General features: G+C 42.1%; 1 protein-coding gene across 2 annotated transcripts in view; it reads left to right on the top strand.

Moving 5' to 3' along the window:
• Positions 1–565: 565 nt before the first annotated feature.
• Positions 566–19,245, top strand: part of WAC (WW domain containing adaptor with coiled-coil) — a 114,325-nt gene continuing 95,645 nt past the window's right edge. The window contains exons 1-3 of one of the 2 annotated variants that reach the window (XM_077808265.1): positions 566–946; positions 1,079–1,115; positions 2,602–2,797. In XM_077808265.1, coding sequence (XP_077664391.1) covers positions 906–946; positions 1,079–1,115; positions 2,602–2,797 — 274 coding nt within the window. In that variant the 5' untranslated portion in view covers positions 566–905. The remainder of the gene's footprint in view (positions 947–1,078; positions 1,116–2,601; positions 2,798–19,245) is intronic. The other variant, XM_077808264.1, reaches the window with a different exon arrangement.

Consider the following 19,245-nt stretch of genomic DNA (forward strand, 5'->3'; position numbering starts at 1 on the left):
CTCTCCCCCGCGCCTCCCTTTCACAGTCGGGCTTGGGGTGGACCCTCTCCCTTGCTATTGCCCCTGTTGTACCCAACCTGGCCGAAGAGCCTCCCCCACCAGCCGGAAAGCGGGCTGCGCTAACTAGTAACCAGCGCTCTCACCCCAGGCTGTCTGCAGCAGAGCGAAGCACGCCTCTCAGGAGCTCGCCATCCCACCCAAGAGGCGAGGGGCTCTGGACCAATCAGCCAGCCTAGCTCTCCGAACAGCTGCTTTCTCCGAGCGTTCCAACCGGCAGTGGCAGCAGGGCGAAGGGTGAAGGGTCACGGAAATAGCCGGGAACTTCCGAATGCGGAGCAGCTTCCTGCGGCGATAGCCGATGTTTTCCGAAGGCTGGTGGGGCTCGTTACGGGGAAGCGGAAGGCTGGTGGCGGAAATAGCCGATGTTGTCCGAAGGGGAAGATTGAGGGCGTTGGGCTCGGCGGAAACAGCCGATGCTTCCCGAAGGCACAGCCGCCCCAGAGCAGAGGGGGCCGAGTGGGAGGAGCGTGCCGAAAACAGCCGAAAACACCCGACGTTAACCGAACAAGGCGTCGCCCGAGTTTCCCGGATGTAGCTGGAGGAGCGGCGGCGGCGGTGGGAGCAGCGGGGGGAGGAGGCAGCGGAGTCTGTGCTTCTCAGTGTCTCAGAGTGTGCGGGGCCGAGCTGCGGCGTCTCCCCTTTCGCTGTGCGGAGAGGAGATGGGCCCGTGAGCGCTGCTCCCAGCCGAGCTGCCTGAGCTGCCCCCTCCCTCCCCCCCCCTTCCCTGTCCCGGTCGGTGGTGAGGCGGAGCGCTGCCTCCCCCTCCTCCCCCCTCGGCGCCTGTGGCCCGGCCGTGGCCGTCCCCTCCTGGTCCCCTCACACTCACACACACAGGCCGGGCATTGATGGTAATGTATGCGAGGAAACAGCAGAGACTCAGTGATGGGTAAATCCCCTCCTCCCTTCCCCCACCCCGCGGGGGGCTCCCCCAGCCCCTCCGCCATGTTTGTGGTACCCCCTCCCCCCTTGGCGGCCGGTAACGGTTGTTCGCTAACGTCGCTTTCTCTCTCTCTTCTAGCTGTCACGACCGCAGGGGGGACTCACAGCCCTACCAGGTACCTGCAGCGCTGGCCGCTAGGCCCAGGAGGAGGAGCGGGGGAGAGAGCGGACGGGGGGGCGGGAGCTACTCCAGCACAGGCTTCGGCCGCCGACGCAGGCCGCGGTGCTGCCACTTCCCCGCCCCCTGCCCTCCCAAGCCCCTTAGTGCCGGGGAGGGGGGCGGCAATGTGTGAGGCGTGCGGGGTCCCGGTTCCCTCTGGGGCCCGGCGGGGCAGAGGTGCGGCGGCTAGGCGCGGCCTAGCGAAGTCCTGTGTAGGGTTCGGCCCTCAGTGCCGGGAGAACGCAGGGGGCGGAAGAATGAGTCAGTATCGCATTTGGTGAAAAACAGATAGTAAAACGTGTTCTCCAAAGGCTAGAGAAAGCCCCTCTCCCGCTCCCCAAATCCCTGCCGGGAGCTGTGACCTGAGCAAGGCGGGCTGTAGCCACCGGATGAATCACTGGGGCTGCAGCTTGCACTCAGAAACCTGCATCAAATCTTTGTCACTGAGAAACTACTTGTATTTCTGAGCGGCATAACATACTCCTTCCCTAGCCTTGTGCACCTGAAAACCCGGTTTTTGGGGAGCGCTAGCTGTGGTTTTTTGAGGACACCTATTCCCATGGGTTAGGGGACTGGGGTATTGTGCTCTCCTGACACATTTGGGGGGCTGTTTTATGGAATTTCTGGGCATTTGGCTGACTAGTCATGAAACAAAATGTGACAATTGAAAGCAGCTGTTAGTGACAGTTCATCTAAATGTAAACATTCCCCCTACAGAGGTTTGCATTGTGAAAGCAAGCAGGTGAAAGATGCTGATCAATGCTGCTTCCAATGTGTAAATATTTCAGAATGAACACAAATTAAGCCCCCCCCACCCCACCTCACACTACTTCTTCCCCCCCACCCCCATTCCACATCCTTTTTAATACTATCTTAGTTGTTCTTGTGCCCAAATAAAGTTTGTTTTGGAAATTCAAGGTGGTGGGTGAGCTTAAGTGACTTTGAATTAAACTTGCAGTGCATACACTGGTTCATGCAAAATTTGTAAATGATAACTTCTGTTTTTATTACATTACTTATTGAGTAACTGAACACTGCTCCTCCTAAAAAAGAAGAAAGTCAGCAGTCTATGTAGTGCTGAATGTGTATATAACACAAGATGAATAATAATTCAAGGAATTGCAGTTTAATTTTAATACCCTATTATAGCAGATAGTCACCTCTGAGACCACAGTGGGGGAAGGTGGTATAAGAGCTAAATAAGAACAGAATTTCTTACTGTAGATGGATAATTAAAATTGGGAAGCCTTATGCTACTTGTCTTCCTAAATTGCAGCTATGTCACTAAGATATACCTTAGAAATAATTTTATCACTAAAATTTACACTAGAAAGTGGAAAAGTTTTAAATATCTTGTAAATTTAGAATTTGTATTAGTTGGAAGTAATATTAACTGCTACAAAAATGAAATCCAATTAAAAACATATTCTCATCTCTTCCAGACTCTTAAATACTCATCAAAGAGTCACCCCAGTGGTGGTGATCACCGTCATGACAAGATGCGAGACACCACAGATCCTTCACCACCAAATAAAATGTTGCGGCGGTCTGATAGTCCTGAAAACAAATATGGTGACAGCACAGGGCACAGTAAAGCAAAAAGTGTGCATGCTCACAGAGTTAGAGAGAGGGATGGAGGTGAGTTGTTTTTAATTGACTTTTATTTAAGCAGTAGTAATCTAAGTTACATTTTATTGAAGTAACAAGTGAAACAGTTACAACTGTCATGACCACAACTTTACATTAAATGACATGCCTTCCACCATGGTGAGAAGACTGCACTAAGACCAAAATATAGTGAACAGTTCCACTTGAGGTAATTGCCCTGGGTCTTTTAAACTGAACTAATTCTTTCATGCTTCCAAAAAGTAGTTGATTTCAATAAAGCCACCAAGAGATTAAATAAATTTAATTTTTTTTGTATTGTTCCATTTTCGAGCTCACTTCTAAAGGCCTTGGAAAGAGCAGTATATGGTAATATCTTAATTAGATTACATTTTAGACTTTTTTCATAAAATATGTTTTTACTTCTAAAGACTTTGAAGCATCAGAGTTCCAGTTACTATTAGTCTGTCTTCTGTTGTTCAGTTGTTTAAATTACTCATAATGTGTTTGGAGCATAAGAAAATGCTCACAAGTTAACTTGGATTAATCTTTTTCTTTTTTAATGTGCTGTTTTTTTAAAAGTTGCACTTCCATACATGGTATATGAAGTTCTTTGCCAGCCTGATAAGCTTCTGTTCTACACTGCCATTCAAGAGACTGGATTTAGTTTCTGGTTCTACTTAATTGCTCCCTAAGGCACTGATCCTTCAAATACTTTTTTCTTAACTTTTTACTACCCTGAGTAGTGCCATTGATTTCCATGGGACTTACCACAGTGAAGGTAAGCACGTGTGTAGATGTTTGGAGGATCAGGGTCCAATATAGGAGCACTTCAGGGGGTGGGGATGGTATTTGAGTATTGAACACATTCTCTCTGTGTGTAAAAGTAGGAGAAATAAGTTCAAGTCCCCCTGGACTGAATGGTGGTTGATGCAGGGCCTCATGGATGTATACAGTGGTGTTGAGGGATAATGTAGTATACATACTGGAATATCTAAAGGGAACAGATGGCTACTTCTCCGTCTCTTCTCTCCTTCCCCCCTTCCTTCATGGAGTGAAAAATTCAGTGTATTATGATTAATAAAGGTTTATATATATATATATATATATATATATATATATATACATATATATATATATATAGTGTATTTTTAGTATGTGTAATAAGTAGTCCTAAATGTTTGCGTAAGTGAATGTGAGCCCTTCAGAATAAACAGTGTTTATTAAATGACACAAAATGAAATAGACTGAAGTGATTTTGTGTTATAAAAAAACCTAACAATTATTTATGTATTCAGAAATCATGTCTAGCTTACAGTCCATAAAAATAGCGTAATTGAGTGAAACAATGTTAAATTGTGACCAATAAAGCAAAGTACATAGAACGAACTGGCAGAGCCTACTTATGCAGATAAATCTGTGCTCTGAAATAGTTTATACAAAGATTTAAACTGCATTTATTTTACTTTGACACCATTAAGATGTATGGGATACTCGTATAATTTTTATTAATTGGAATTAGGTGTTGGAACACAACTGGAACTTCTTGACTGGGTGTTGCTGTTACATCCATGTCCATAATGCCCAATAAATGTAACGGGCTACCTGATTTTAAATACAGGTTAGTGTGTACTATAATTGCATTAAAATATAGTGGTGATTGTTCCAGTACGTCACTAATTATACCAGTACAGAAGTAAAGTTATCTCAGTACTTCCTATATATCTCCCAATTTCAGGATTACAGAAAACTTACTGAGAACATACTGTATTTTATTTAAATGGGTAGTTATTGTCAAGTTAGACAGCATCTTTTTAAAAAAAGAACAAAAAAAAACTTTACTAAATGCTAATAGGACCTAGGACTATTAACTGAAGTAAAATTAATAATGTCATTTTCCTCTCCATTATTTTGAATGTGTTTATTCTTTGCATTTCTTAGTTTAGACAGTGAAAATAGACTGGTTTCACTTTTGTATTTATTCATTTTCTAGTCAGTTTCATTATTGTGGTGTTGGAGTGTTTTGATTGGAACTACTGCAAGGGAATGACTACATCTTAATGATTTAGTTGTATGGAAATACTCCCATGATTTTTTTCTCATTAACTTTTAAGTTTTGTTTAAAAAAACAAACAAAAAACCCAACAACGTGCACCACGCAACACTGGAGTTTTAAACGTTAAACTAGAAGCCTAAACTCACCCATTCCTCTGCTTTTAAAGTTAGTTTTAAAAATCACTTCAATTTTCACTCTCCTAGTTTCCAGTTCTTCTTTGAGCAAAACAGATGACTAAGTGGTACAGTGTGCTGATGTTTTTGAATTTATTCAATCCTGAATCTGGTCCAGTATTTTGTGGTAAAGCAAAAATTGACCTAACTTTATTAAGGGCTTATCTATACACAGGGTTTTTTTGTTTTTTGTTTTTTTTTTTTGTGCCGGTATAATTGTATTGGTTTAGAGACCAATATAGACAAAATGGTACAACCATCTAGTAGGGATACAGTTATAAACATATCAATAAAGCTTATTCCTGAAATAAGATGTACGGATATAAGCACCTTTATACTGGTATATAACCGCATCTGCGGTAGGAGGTTTTACCACTGTAACTATATTGGTTTCTAATTTATGTGATTATAGTGATTCCAAAAAAACCCCAAACGTATAATATGATATAATATGACTAAAGCATGTTTTTATATTAGGTTGAGTATTCAGTCTTTCTGGCAATAGAATAAACTTTACGAGGGTTATTGCAGGCTTTTGACGTACTCTCTCCTCTTATCGCCCAAGGAAAGTCACACACAGGCTACACTAAAATATATCCACCTTTAAACATGCAGCATAAAAATTTGGCTACACTACCAATGGTAGTGGAAGTGATGTGACTCTGCATCCATTAGTTAAATAAAATAAAATTGTTGGAGGGTGACAGAATAAAAGCAGATATTCACCGTGAAGTGGCTAAATTATTATCTTGTGTTTGTATTCAGGTCCCCACGCGTGGAGACATAGTCCCTGTCCTGAAGAACTTAAAATCTATGGTGACAAGCAGTGCACAAAACAACTATAGCATACAGCCCATAATCTATTATTTGTTGAGCAGTTTCTTTAGAAGTAACAGATGTGGGTCTTGTGGGGTTATCTATCAGTTCCAGGAGGGGATTCCATGCTTAGGAACAACCAGCCTGAGGGAGGTGAGCAGTTAAAGCTAGCATTGTTGGCAGGGAAGAGATAGCCATGAAGAGTCTTGAAGGCGAGGGGAAGAAACTTGAATTTGACCTAGTGGAAAAGGGGGGAAATCAATGGAAGGATTCAAAATGTGTGTGTCGGGGCAGGCCAGGCTAACGGGCAAGGAAAATGATCCTAGCAGTTGTATTTTCAGAGTCCTGGAGGGGGAGATAATGAAGCCTGGTGGGTACTTTAGAAGAGGGAATGGGAAGAAAAGATCTGAACTTAAAACAGAGAAAAGAAATTGCAAGATTTTAAAACTCCTCCCTTGATCTAGGGATGTTGTGAAAAATCACTTCCAGGTCATACCTGAGTGATCGGGAGCATGGTGGTATTGTCATCAATGATGGAAAATGTAAGGAGGCAGAATTTGAGTTTAGATAAGGAGTTCAGTTTTGCCCATGTGTACTCCAAATCTGTCTCAATGCAGGTATTAGTTGATAGGAAATGATCTCCGGCATTCTGCTATGCCTAGCTTTATGAGGATCTGTGAAAATCTGTTTGCTTTTTGTCATGTTTTTAGTGTACAGGTGAATAGATGACAGTTCAAATATTGTATAAACAATATTAGTATATACAACATGAAACCTTTTAGATCATGTACTACGTTTTTTCCCTTCACAGACTGATTCAATAGATATTGTCTAGATACTAAAACTTCACTGAAGTTGGATGGGAATAGTTAATGTTGATTATGTTTAGTGACTTGTGAACTTAAAGAGACTGGAAGAATTTTAGATATAAGAAATTATTGTTCTAAACAGCAGAATGAGATATATTCAATAATATAAAATGCCAAACAAACTAAATCATGACTGAACAGAGGGGACCGACAATAACCATCAAAGCTAAAATGGAATATTTTACAAGAGTTTCTAGATGGGTTTGTGGAGCTTTTGCCAAGAGCTGATATGTCGCAGGCTGCTGGCTTCCCTTGTCTACCAAGAGTCTAGGAGATGCATTGCAAAAAGACACTATATATCTATTGAAACAGCTGGAAACTAGGAGCCAGCTTACCTTCTTGGGGTCCATTGCTATGGAGGAAAGGAAGTGAGCAGCTGGTGACGTGGGCATTCACCATCTTGGGAGAGAAGAGTAGGTGCTGGGCTGTAAATGCAGATGAGAAGAAAACCAAGGTGTAGGCAGACTGATAGAAACCTGATAGCAGCAATGCATGTGTGCAAGGGAATAAGGAAATGGGGGAAAAAGTAGACAGCGTTCAATAAACTCAATACATTAAAAGCAGTAAATGTTAGAGAAGTATTTTTTTAATCTACAGTGGAAGCAGTGTCTTTAGGATTCTGCCCAGTCACAGATGGGAAGGGAAGAGAAGTCTATGTGATTATCAGCGAGAGGGTGGGTGGTCTAGGAAACGCTTCAAAGGCTGTAAATTCTCTCAGCCTTCAAATAGTATAAAGATTTAATTTCTGACTCCAGCAATTCTTGAGATATCGGTTGTTAAGAGTATGTGGAAGTTGGTTGCAAAAATGATTATTTGGTAGATTGAATACAAAAGGCTTCCAAGACCAGTCAACTTTTACAAACATCTGTTCTGGGCCAATCAAATTCAGTTCCCTGAATTTTTAGTCCTGTGGGAAAACTTTCTATTGTATATCATAACATTTATTTTCTGATACTGCTAAGGGACATTTTCAGCTTGAAAAAACACATTTTTTTTAACCTATTCTTATTATAATTAACACTGATGGTACTGTGTGTGTGTGGGGGGGAACCCATCCTTATTTTTTTCACTTTTACTCTGTTTTTGATTGCACTTCATAGAATCATAGAAATATAGGTCTGGAAGGGACCTCAAGAGATCATCTAGTCCAGCCCCTCATACAGAGGCAGGACGAAGTATACCTACACCATTCCTGACAGTTTGTCTAACCTGTTCTTAAAAATCTCCAGTGATGGGGATTCCACAATCTCACTTGAAAGCCTGTTCTAGAACTTAACTTTCTAACTATAAGGATAGTTTTTTCTGTCTAACCTCAGTCTTCCTTTTTGCAAATTAAGCGGATTGCTTCTTGTCCTACCTTCGGTCAACATGGAGAACAATCGATAACTGTCCTTTTTTATAACTGCCCTTAACATATTTGACAATTGCTACCAGGTTCTCTCCGGAGTCGTCTTTTCTGAAGACTAAACATACTAATTTTCTAAGCCTTTTATCACTTTTGTTGCTCTCTGGACCATCTCCAATTTGTCCATATCTTTATTTTTTTTTTAAGCTATGGAGCCCGAAACTGGACACCATACTGCAGCTGAGTCCTCACTAGCACTGAGTAGAGTGGGACAACAGTTGCTTCCTGTGTCTTACATACCATATCACTGTTAATACAACCCAGAATATTAGCCTTTTTTTGCAGCTACATCACATTTTTGTCTCATTCAATTTGAAATCCACTATTAACTCCCATGTTTTCTGTTTGTACGTGCCTTTACTGAATTTTATCATGTTGATTTCAGACCAGTTCTCTGACTTGAATTCCATTTTGAATTCCAGTCCTGTTCTCCGAAGTTATTGCAGCTCCTCTGAACTTGGTGTCATATGCAAATTGTATAAACTCTCCTCACCACTTTCCTAGTAATTAATGAAAACGAATAGTAGCAGACCCAGGACTGGCTCTTGCGGAACCCCACTAGACATTACCTCCCAGATGGACAGTGAACCATTGGTAACTACTCTGAGTATGGCCTTTCAGCCAGTTTTTCACCCACCTGCTTGTACTTGACCTCCCTAGTTTGCTTATGAGAATGTCATATATGACTGGTTTCAGAGTAGCAGCCGTGTTAGTCTGTATTCGTAAAAGGAAAAGGAGTACTTGTGGCACCTTAGAGACTAACAAATTTATCTGAGCATAAGCTTTCGTGAGCTACAGCTCACTTCATCGGATGCATCCAATGAAGTGAGCTGTAGCTCACGAAAGCTTATGCTCAGATAAATTTGTTAGTCTCTAAGGTGCCACAAATACTCGTTTTCATATATGACTGTTTTAAAAGCTTTACTAAAATCAAGGTTTCCCCCTTATCTACTTCCCCAGTAACCCTGTCAGAAAAAGAAATTAGTTAGTTTGGCATGATTTGTTCGTGGCAAACATGTTGGCTATTAGTTACTATCATTTTATCCTCTGGTGCTTACAAATTGATATTTTGTACCAGTATCTTTTCAGGTATTGAAGTTAGGCTGACTAGTCCTCTTTGGTCCCCTTTTTAAAGATAAGTAGTGTTTGTGCCTTTCTCCAGCCCTCTGGACCTCTACTGTCCTCCATGAGTTCTCAAAAATAATCATTAATGTTTCCAAGATTGCTTCAGCTAGTTCCTTATGTACCCTAGGGTGAATTTCATCAGGGCCTGCCAACTTGACTAAATCTAACTTCTCTAAATATTTTTAACCTCTTCTTTCCCTATTTTGGCTTGTTTCCTCCCTACCATCCCCAAATAAGTTTAAATGGATATCTTGTATGGTCAATTAGTTTTCCCTTCTGTGTGGGTCTTTCACATAACAAGGGAGAGACCTTTTTTAAAACTAGAAAAATGTGATTGTAAAACCATAGTCAGGTGACAGTCCTGAAACTACATTTAAAAAAAAAAAATTACTGGTTTTGAAGTTCACTGTCTTTGAAAAGCAGTTGTTAAGCTATGATGTAACAAATGGTTAGATGAAGATGAAAATGTGTCTAGAACTGTTCACTTTTGAAATTCGTGCAGGTTGTCCAAAGTAGTCAGTATTTTTAATACTTTTAATAAATTGATTATAGATTTTTTTTCTTGAAATTCAGTAAAATTTGAATTTCTCTGAGTTTTATTTTAATGCATTATTTAGGTAATTCTAGCAGTTAGCTATAGTATGCTGAGTGTGTAAGTCCCTTTTACCCTTTGAAAAAGGGAAGTAATCTCTTAATACTGGTTATAAACAGGTCTTGCTAAATTTTCTTGCCAGAGGTATTTAAAAAGCATTCCCTGGTGATTGGTGGCTCCTTCATTTCTGCAGAATTCAAGCTTTCTCAGTTTGTTTCTAGCCTGTGTGCTTGCAAAGGAGAGAAGCATGGACATATGGGCTACTGCTTGAGACTGCAGCCCTGTACCTGTGAGCTGTTCTTGTAGCAGTCTGAAATAGAGCCCTGCAAATCTGTGGGTATCCGCTTTATAGCCATGGGCCATTTCTGTGCATGTCTCTTATGGTAAGAGCTGAGCAGGCAACTGTGAGGAACTGCAGGCACAGATCCTCCACCTGCTCTGGGCGGGAGGCCTGGGGGGCAAGGACATTGGCGGGGGGGCTGCTTGGGCCCCATGCCCAGGGCAAGGGGAGGATTCACCACAGCTCCTCACAGCTGCCCACCCTGCTCCTTACCATGGCTGCGCTGTGGCTCCAAGCCCTCTCCCCTCTGGATCTCCGACCAGAGCTGAGTCAGGGAGATCCACGGTGGCAACTTCGGGGAGCCTGGGTCCCTCCACCTGCCCTGGGTGGAGGAGCTGGGGGGTATGGACACTGGGTGGGTGCTGTTCAGACTCCCTGCCCGGGGCAGGTGGAGAGTCCGCCGCGGCTCTGCACAGTTGCCCGCCCGATTCTTACCATGGCCGGGCTGTGGCTCCAAGCAGGGCCCCCCCCCCCCCAACACCCCTTGGTCAGAGATGGGTCTGGGAGAGCCACGCTGACAGCTGTGGGGAGCCTGGGTCTTTCTACCTGCCTGGGGCAGGGACACTGGGTCGGGGGCTGCTTGGGTTCCCCACCCAGGGCAGGTGGAGGGTCTGCCGTGGCTCCCCACAGCTGCCAGTGCAGCTCTCCCCAACCCAGCTCTGGCCATGAAGGGGGTGGCTTAAAGCCACAGCCTTTCCACATTAAGAGCCCGGTGGGCAGCTGTGGGGAGCTGCGGCAGAATCTCCAGCTGCTCATGGGGAGGGGAGGGAGAGCGTGTTTGACATCAGCACCAGGCCATGTCTGTGCACCCCAGGCTCACCGTCCGGCTGAGGGCAGGTGGAGGGTCCGCGATTCTGTGTGGGCTCCCCACAGCTGCCCACGCAGCTCTCCCTGGACCAGATATCTGCAAATAATCTTTGCAGATTGCGGATTGGATGCAGATACGCATTTGAGTATCCGCGCAGGGCTCTAGTCTGAAGAAACAGGGAGAGAAGCAGGTGGTTTCCAGGGAGTTGCCCACTGCTAGATCTATAGCTGCAGGAGCAAATATGCAACATTCTCTACTACCAGTGTTCTCCTTTTCCTTATGCCTCTGGTACTAAACTGTCTCCCCTGACCTCAGAATTGAAAACTGCCTCATAGTATTCTCAGTTTTTTTTCCCCTAAGAAGAAAAACTCGTTAACTGTTTGGTGCCAGTTTACATTTGGGTTCTCTCCTTCTATTGTTTTGTTTCCTATTTCCTCTCCTGTTCTCTCTGCTCTCATGATTTAGCTGTCTTAACTTTAAATTGCTGAATAAATCTTCAGGTATGATTCCTCTGGTTAAAACTATGCAAAGCCAGCAGGGAGTATATTGTGTGTTTCTGTCTCTTTACTGGTGGCAGTTTTGGGCAAGAGAAGCTAATTTTACTGAAGTGTGATGTTAACCTCTGCGAGGCATCTTGTGGCTCCACGTGCTGTAGGTTCACTCTTGATGGAAGTAGTAATCCAAAGAAATACACTGTTGTGTATTTTTTTTTAATAGAGTCAAACTTTTATACAAGTTTCACAAGCATCTCCTGGGGAAAAGTTCCAGTATCAGAGTACAGAGGATTGCTCTGTGCACATGCGTGGTGTTTTCTTATTCTGCTAAAATAGCATTTTGGTGGGGAAGGCTGAACTGGTACTGAATGTCAGGACTCAGCACTCTGATACTTTGGAACTTACATTTTGGCAGTAGTAGTAGTAAATTTTTAAAAAATGTTGGTGTACACAAATATCGCTCTTTAAAAGAGCACATACTCAAGGGACAGCTGCATTTTATTTTTACATTGAGTAGGATTGATTATCTTCATTTTCTTTTTTATGGTGTCACTGGGAGAGATGATACGCTACACTTTCAGCATTTTTGCTCATGTTGCACATGAAGTGGATATTCTGCTGGGAGAACATCATAGAAGTATGTTCTTGTTCTGGTGAAATGTCTTCAGTCTGTTTTAAAAACCAAAGTATATATATTAATAAATTAGTATTTTTATAAAATAGGAAAGTTTTCAGCTCTTAGAACTTCAGCTTCCAAATCACATAACTTATTTTTGTAAGGTAAACTCCCCCCCCATTTGTTGTTGGGAAAAACAAGTGTTTTGATGATTTACTTTGGAAGTTGTATAATGTAGTAGTTTTGGTTACGGTTAGTTGAGCTCTTGTGTAATGACACATTTTGCAAACCTTCTGTAGTTTAAAAACAGTAGTTCAAATTCCTGAAATCTACAAAAAGAAATCCACTTGTCTATGGGAAGAGGTCCAGGAATGATCAAACAGCAGAAAAAATGTGGCATTTTTTGCTCTAAAATACATATCTGTTCATCCTTGCTAGAAAAACCCACCATGACTGGTTCCCAGCTGAATAGGGCTATTTCTCACTGAGGAGAGAACTGTCTCCAGGGCTTTCCGTGTACCGACTCTGACCTGCTATTCTGCCTTTTTGCTCTGCAGAACCTCTGTGTTCCTCACCTAGTTAATGGCCAGATATGTTAAGAGAACTTCAGTAAGCATGTCGTCAGTCCCTTCACGTTAGTAGTATTGGAATAGTTTTCACGTTTGAAATGCTGATTTGTCAAAAGCTTTTTAAAAATCTGAACTTAAAAACAGTTCAAAAAAATCTAAGGTATATTGATCTTGAACAAAGGGATCTTGACTCAAGTTTTTACAAGTGTATTTTTATTTTTGCTGCATATATAAATTTGCTGTAGAAAGTTGTACATAGTGCCAGCATACCAAAATAGTCATGGAAATATTGATTAAATCCCTTTGTTGCCGTACAGTTTTACAGGCATTTTGTGGTGAAGTTTTGAACTACATTGTCTTATTTCATTAATATAAAGTTTTAGAAAATAGGCAAGATCTAACTGAGTTGGCAAAAGCCAGCAAATTGCGTTGATTTTGCTTTTTTCCTATGGGTCACAAAATGCTTCTGAAACAGAAGAACTTAATTTGCATGTTTTTGCCTGTTTTGAAATGGGAACCATAGTCAGTAGACTAAATGAATTGAAAGGTTGTGAAATTTCACTATACCTAACTACTTTGAAGTGTCCTGTACTATAACACTAACTTTAAGACTTGCTGTGTCTTTTGTTCGGTGAATTGTAACAGATTCCTTAACTTTTCACAATAAAATTACAGTGGGAAGAGAAATGTTTCCTTTCTCTAGTGTTAGAAGCACAGTGTAGAAGCCTCTTTATTCATACTCTTGGTCTACACTACCGGGAGGTTGACGTAAGGCAGCTTATGTCGACCTAGTTATGTCATTGTGCACACTACAGCCTTGCTCCCGCCGATGTAAGTACCCTACTACACTGACATAATATCTCCACCTCCACGAGAGGCGCAGGGCTTATGTCGGTGTAGTTAGAGCGATGCAGTGTCCATGTAGACACTTATTTACTTCTACTGTTGACTGTCATACTTGCCAATTTCATGGCTCCTAGCAGAGCTGCACCTTCCCCCTTCGGAGGCCACCTGCCTCTTGGCTCCCAGTCCAGCTGCTGCCTGGGCTCCCCCTCTGCCAGCTGGATTGCTGTCTGAAGGCTTCCTGCTTCCAGCAGGGAGCCCTGGTACTGCATTGAGGCTTATGGCTGCTCCTTCTCTCTCTCCCCCTGGATCACTGTCTCTGGGAGCCCAGTTGCCTCTCTGGGCTCTCTGCTCCCCACCACAGCAGGGCTCCAGGAGTGGAGTTCTGTGCCTGAAGTCAGGGTGGCTCCTGCTCATCACAGGGGCTGGGAGACTCCAGACAGTACCTGGGCTCCCAGCGGGGAGCCAGATGGGTGCAGCTGGGCTCCTGGGAGGGAGCTGCCTGTGGTGCTGAATGCCCAGGCTCTTGGCCCCTCACATTGCTTCACTTAAGTTGGTGGAAGCACTCTGGTGAGGATGCGCTCCACTGACAGAAAGAGGGGTAGTGTGGACATAAACTGCCACAGTAATTACTGTGGTGGTTGTAAATCGAGCTCCCATAGGTTGACTTAACATTTCTAGTGTAGATATGCTGATAGTACCAACCTAAAAATGCCATTAGTCTAGTGCTTAGGTCACTTTACACACTTTATTTGGTGTTAATGAAAGTTTTCATCAACACCAAAGAGAGTACCTTTTTTAAAAAAAAGCATCTGTTTTTATGGTGCATTAAAGTGTTGTGTGTTTTCCCATGGTCCTGTATTCATCGTAATACACATTTTAATGTTTTTTTAAAATAGGAAAACAGAGCAATTGTCTCTAGCCACTTCTGTTAAATATTATCAAGTCCCCAATGAAATTGGAACTCTCCTGTCCGTAGTTGTCGGTACTAGTTCAGAAAATAATGGTAGAACTAAAATTATACTAACTTTCTGTTTATCTGACAAGAAATCATTTTAGTCTGATGTGCATGCACCCTGGTTGAAATATTGTTTGTTCACAGAATGACTTGGCTTGAAATTCACCCCAGGCAAGTGAGAGGCTTTTTTACTGATGAGTGTGTTGGAGGGTGAGATCCAATCAATATTGGCAGAACTTAAGCCTTCATTGAAAACCAAAAACTTAGGATTGCAAAGAATCTCCCAAATGTGGAATGATTCCACATTGTCGTTCTGAAGCTAAAGTTGGTTCCAGTTTGTCTGTTACTGCTCATAGATTTTCTCAAAACATCTGCACAGTGAAATTCACAAGACAGGTCATTTTAACTTCTGCTATTCTGAAAACTATGCATAACTGGAGGGTGTCAAGAATTATGTTTTAAAGCTGTGAACAGCATCAGAGGTTCACATTAATGTTATTAATGAGGGAGGACCACCTAAAACAGGCTGACTGAGGGAAAGTTGCAGAAACTCTCCTCCTTGCTGTAGTCTAGTGGCTTTGGGAGAGGACAGAGTGAAGGAAAAGTGTTTAGTCCTGTTCACACAGACCTCTACCCCCTGCTTGGTAGCTGGGAACATCTGGACGGAGAAGGTAACAGAAATCTTTTTCCTTTCTAGCAGCTTGAAGAGGTTAAGGGTTCAAATTTATCAGGCACCTGTTAACCAGAGGCTGATACAAAAAATAGGACCCTACAGCAGGGTGTACTCCAGTAGAAACTCCAGTATAAACTTTCAACTTTACTGGTAATGGTAGAGAGGTCTGGGCTTCTCACCAGGTCACTGACATTAGACTTCTCTTCCAGCCTTGTCTGTATCTACCTCTGGCTAATAGATGTTTGGTAAACTTTTCAAGGGTGGTTTTTTGATTGAGTGCATATAGGAACTATAATTTGGGTCTAACTAAATAGCATTTTACATGAAATCTAGGTTACTTTGGAGTTACCTGTTCTTTGCTGTACCTCTGTGAGAGGGGGAAAAAAGACCCAAAGAGATGCTGACAACACTGTTGCAGATTTACCAGTAGCAGAATTCAGTATCTATAACTGCTGATAATTGTGCTGTCTGTGTTGGCCCACGTTTTCTCTATTTATGTTCAGTCTTTACGAGCAACCACCCTAAAAGCTATCCTAAAAGTTGGAAGTCTAGTCCATTGTTCTTTAGTGCTTCTTACCTGAAAAGTCATTCTGAATTAAACCACAGATTGATAACTCTGTAATTCTAATGTATCTTACTTCCAGGCATAGTACAGGCATTTTTCTTCAAAGAAAGGTATTTGTTTTTGGCAGTTAATTGGCTTCTGTGAATGGTGCTGTCACTAGGCATATTTTTTGTTCCTGTTGGGCATTATTGCTGTACAGATTTTTCTGTTGTCCAGTCGCTGGGTGACACACACTTGTCACCTTACCAAAATGACTGTACAGCTTTTGCTTTGTTGTGTCATCTGTAGGGATTAAGTAATTTAAAAATATCCACTATTACTTCTGTCACCCAAGATGTTGGTGTTAATTTTGCCTTTGCCATAGTGCTTCCTACCCAAGGATTTTTTTCCTGTTGAATAGGTCCTCTTCAAAACCCTTTGGGTGAAGAGCTTGTGTAATCCAATTCTTCTGGATTTTTTCCTCCCAACTGTTGGAGTTACTGACTTCAGAGTTGTGGTTTTGATACGGTTTTCATTGCAAATGTGAGTTTTATGTGAACAGTGTGTTCCCTGTGCACGAACTCATCCCTTCCCAGAAAGATTTTTTTAATACAAAAAACTGCTCACATGTGTAGATTGAGGCACACTCCTACTACAGTGGGCTCTGTGTGGATTCAAAATTGTCTGACATGGGTTGATTGTTTGATCAGAGCATAAACTTTTTGTTTGGAAAGTGAGGTTAATTGAGCAGTTTTAGTTTTTCAGAGTCTGATCATTTTTTCCCCACAGTTCCAGATTTGTTTTACTGTCTCATTCATTAAAAGAAACTTGATACAAAAAATCTAACTTGTGTCTGCTAATTCTCAAGAGTTATTGCAGCAAATTATTTTCACTGAGTTGGAGTATAAAAGTTTTGTCAATTGAGATAATCTTTGTCTACTAAATAACGTATTTTAGAGGTGTGATCGGATGAACATTACAAGTTCTGCTGTTCCTAAACAAAGCTTTCATTTAACGGTTTAGACCTCTCTTAGCTAGATAGCTTTGAAAACGTATAAATTGATAACAAGTCATTAGTTTCCCATCAATCTCTTTGGTAAGACCATTGTCTGGCTCTCTTCCTGTTCCAAGTTGAGGTCTGCTAGATTACCTACTTAGAGTTCTTGCTGTTAGCAGTAGTCATCTTCCCCCCTCCAAGCAAAATGCTAAAGGTGCACTCCCCTCTGGTCCCTGTTGTCTGCTTTAGCAGTAAATCTGTGAGAAACAGGTAGCATCCACCCCAGTCCCTGAGCCCAGATCCTTCTTGGGAAAATGGGGTACCTGTAGGTGAGCTGAGGAGCAAGATGTTTCCTGCAGATATCCTTGGGAGCTTCTTGGAGGTACTCTTGCAGCTTGTCTACATGAGAAAGCTGCACTGGTTCACCATAAGGTGTGATTTTTAAGTTGATTTTGTGATACTGATGCAGAAGACAGACGCTCTTATTTTTGTTTTAACCAGGTTTTACTTTGGTTTAAACCGGGTTTGTTTGTCTGTTTAGTTTAAAATTTAACTCAAATCAGTTTAATCTAAGTTGAAACTAAATTCTGGTTGAAATGGAAATAAGTGTCCATAAAGCCTTTTACCCTAGCTTATCTATAAATCTGTTTTTAAAACTAATTTAAATTAAACTGGTGCAACTGATGCATTTAGATAAGGCATTAAAGGAGTTCTTAGAGGGGAATAGTTCTTGAAATTTTTTGATACTTGTAAAACTGTGCGGAAAAGTATCTGTGTAAAATGTTGGATATAGTGCGTGCATAAACAGGGGAGTCTCAAGTAGTAGTGGAGAGGTTATTTGGTGCAATATTTGGTGCAACCGCTGCTGGAATACTGTGTCGAGTTCTGGGCCCACAATTCGAGGTGGATGTTGATAAATTGGAATGATTAAAGGATTAGAAAACCTGCCTCATATACCTCTACCCCGATATAACACGGTCCTCGGGAACCAAAAAAACTTAGTCTTACAGGTGAGACCGCGTTATATCGGGGTAGGGAGAGGAACTGCTCCCCGCCCCAGCTCACCTCCTCTCTGCCTCCGCCTCCTCCCCTGAGTGTGCTGCCGCCGCTCCGCTTCTCCCCCCCCATCAGCTGTTTGGCGCGGGAAGCCTGGAAGGAAGCGGGGTGGGGGTGGGGGGTGCGGAGAAGCGGAGCTGTGGCAGCGTGCACAGGGGAGGAGGTGGAGCAGAGGTGAGCTGGGGTGGGGAGGCCGCGGCAAGTAAAGGGGGCGCTCAGAGGAACCACTTGCAGTAACATGAATTTGGATATAATGAGGTAAAGCAGCCCCGCTCCCTGGAGCTCTGCTTTACCGCATTATATCTGAATTCGCGTTATATTGGACTGCATCATATCTGGGTAGAGGGGTAGTTATAGACTCAATGAGCTCAGTCTGTTTATCTTAACAAAGAGGGGGTTAAGGGATGACTTGATTAGTCTATACGTATCTGTGGGGAATAAATATTTAATAATGAGCTCTTCAACCTAGCAGAGAAAACTATAACAAGATACAATGGCTGGAAGTTGAAGCTAGAGAAATTCAGACTGGAAATAAGGCATACATTTTTAATTGTGAGAGTAATTAATGATTGGAACAATTTACCAAGGGTTGTGGTGGATTAGCCATCACTGACAATTTTAGACCAAGATTGAATGTTTTTCTAATAGGTATGCCACAGAACTTCCCCAAAATAATTCCTAGAGCCTGTGTTATACAGGAGGTCCGACTAGATGAACCCAGTGGTCCTTTCTGTCCTTTGAATCTATAGTGTTTCAAGATTCTACAATTTTGTAGTTAGAGATGAATTACAATCTGTATTTGATCAGCTCATCTCCCAAAGATCCACAGTTTTAGGACACAAAGTAATAGGGTAGAAGAGTGAATAACTTAAAGTCAGTTTATTTTCCTCACAGTTTAATCTAATTACTACTTTAAAATCCTTCTTACGATGTCATTTGTTTCAGAGACTGAAAACGAATATTTAAAGTGAAATTCCACTTTGAAAAGTGATCCTGTAGAAATGGGATCAGGTGTTACTCTCTATATGACTGTATCAAATTTGCCCAGTTTATAGGTAAAATTTGGCTGCTGGTAACACCTGTGTTTTTTTGTTGGCGATTAGTAGGCTTGCACAGAAGTCTTTTCAAGCACTTGTATTGCCCTCATCATAGTAATATGTGAGCACCTCACAATCATTCATAGACTTTAATGGACAACACACCTCTGAAAAAGGAATAATACCTTACTTCCCATTTTGTAGATAAGGAAGTAAGGCACACAATAGATAAATGACTTACCCACAGGGTCACACAAGAAGTCTATGGCAGAGTCCATGGCCATGTGACAGAATTTATCCCAAATCTACAGAGTCACAGTCCAGTGACTTAACAGCTAGACTCTCTTCACTCCCTCCCACTGGTGTAATTGAAGGTACATTTATACCTGCCAAATTGTCTTACCTGTGAAGTATGACATGGAAAAAATCTAGCTTAGTTGTGAGATCTCTGGGCGAGTGCTTTTTTCTAGTAATCCACTCTTTTACTTGTAAAAGGAACAAATCTTTTAT

The sequence above is a fragment of the Eretmochelys imbricata genome, chromosome 2 (genome assembly GCF_965152235.1).
Source record: "Eretmochelys imbricata isolate rEreImb1 chromosome 2, rEreImb1.hap1, whole genome shotgun sequence".
Lineage (NCBI taxonomy): Eukaryota > Metazoa > Chordata > Testudines > Cheloniidae > Eretmochelys > Eretmochelys imbricata.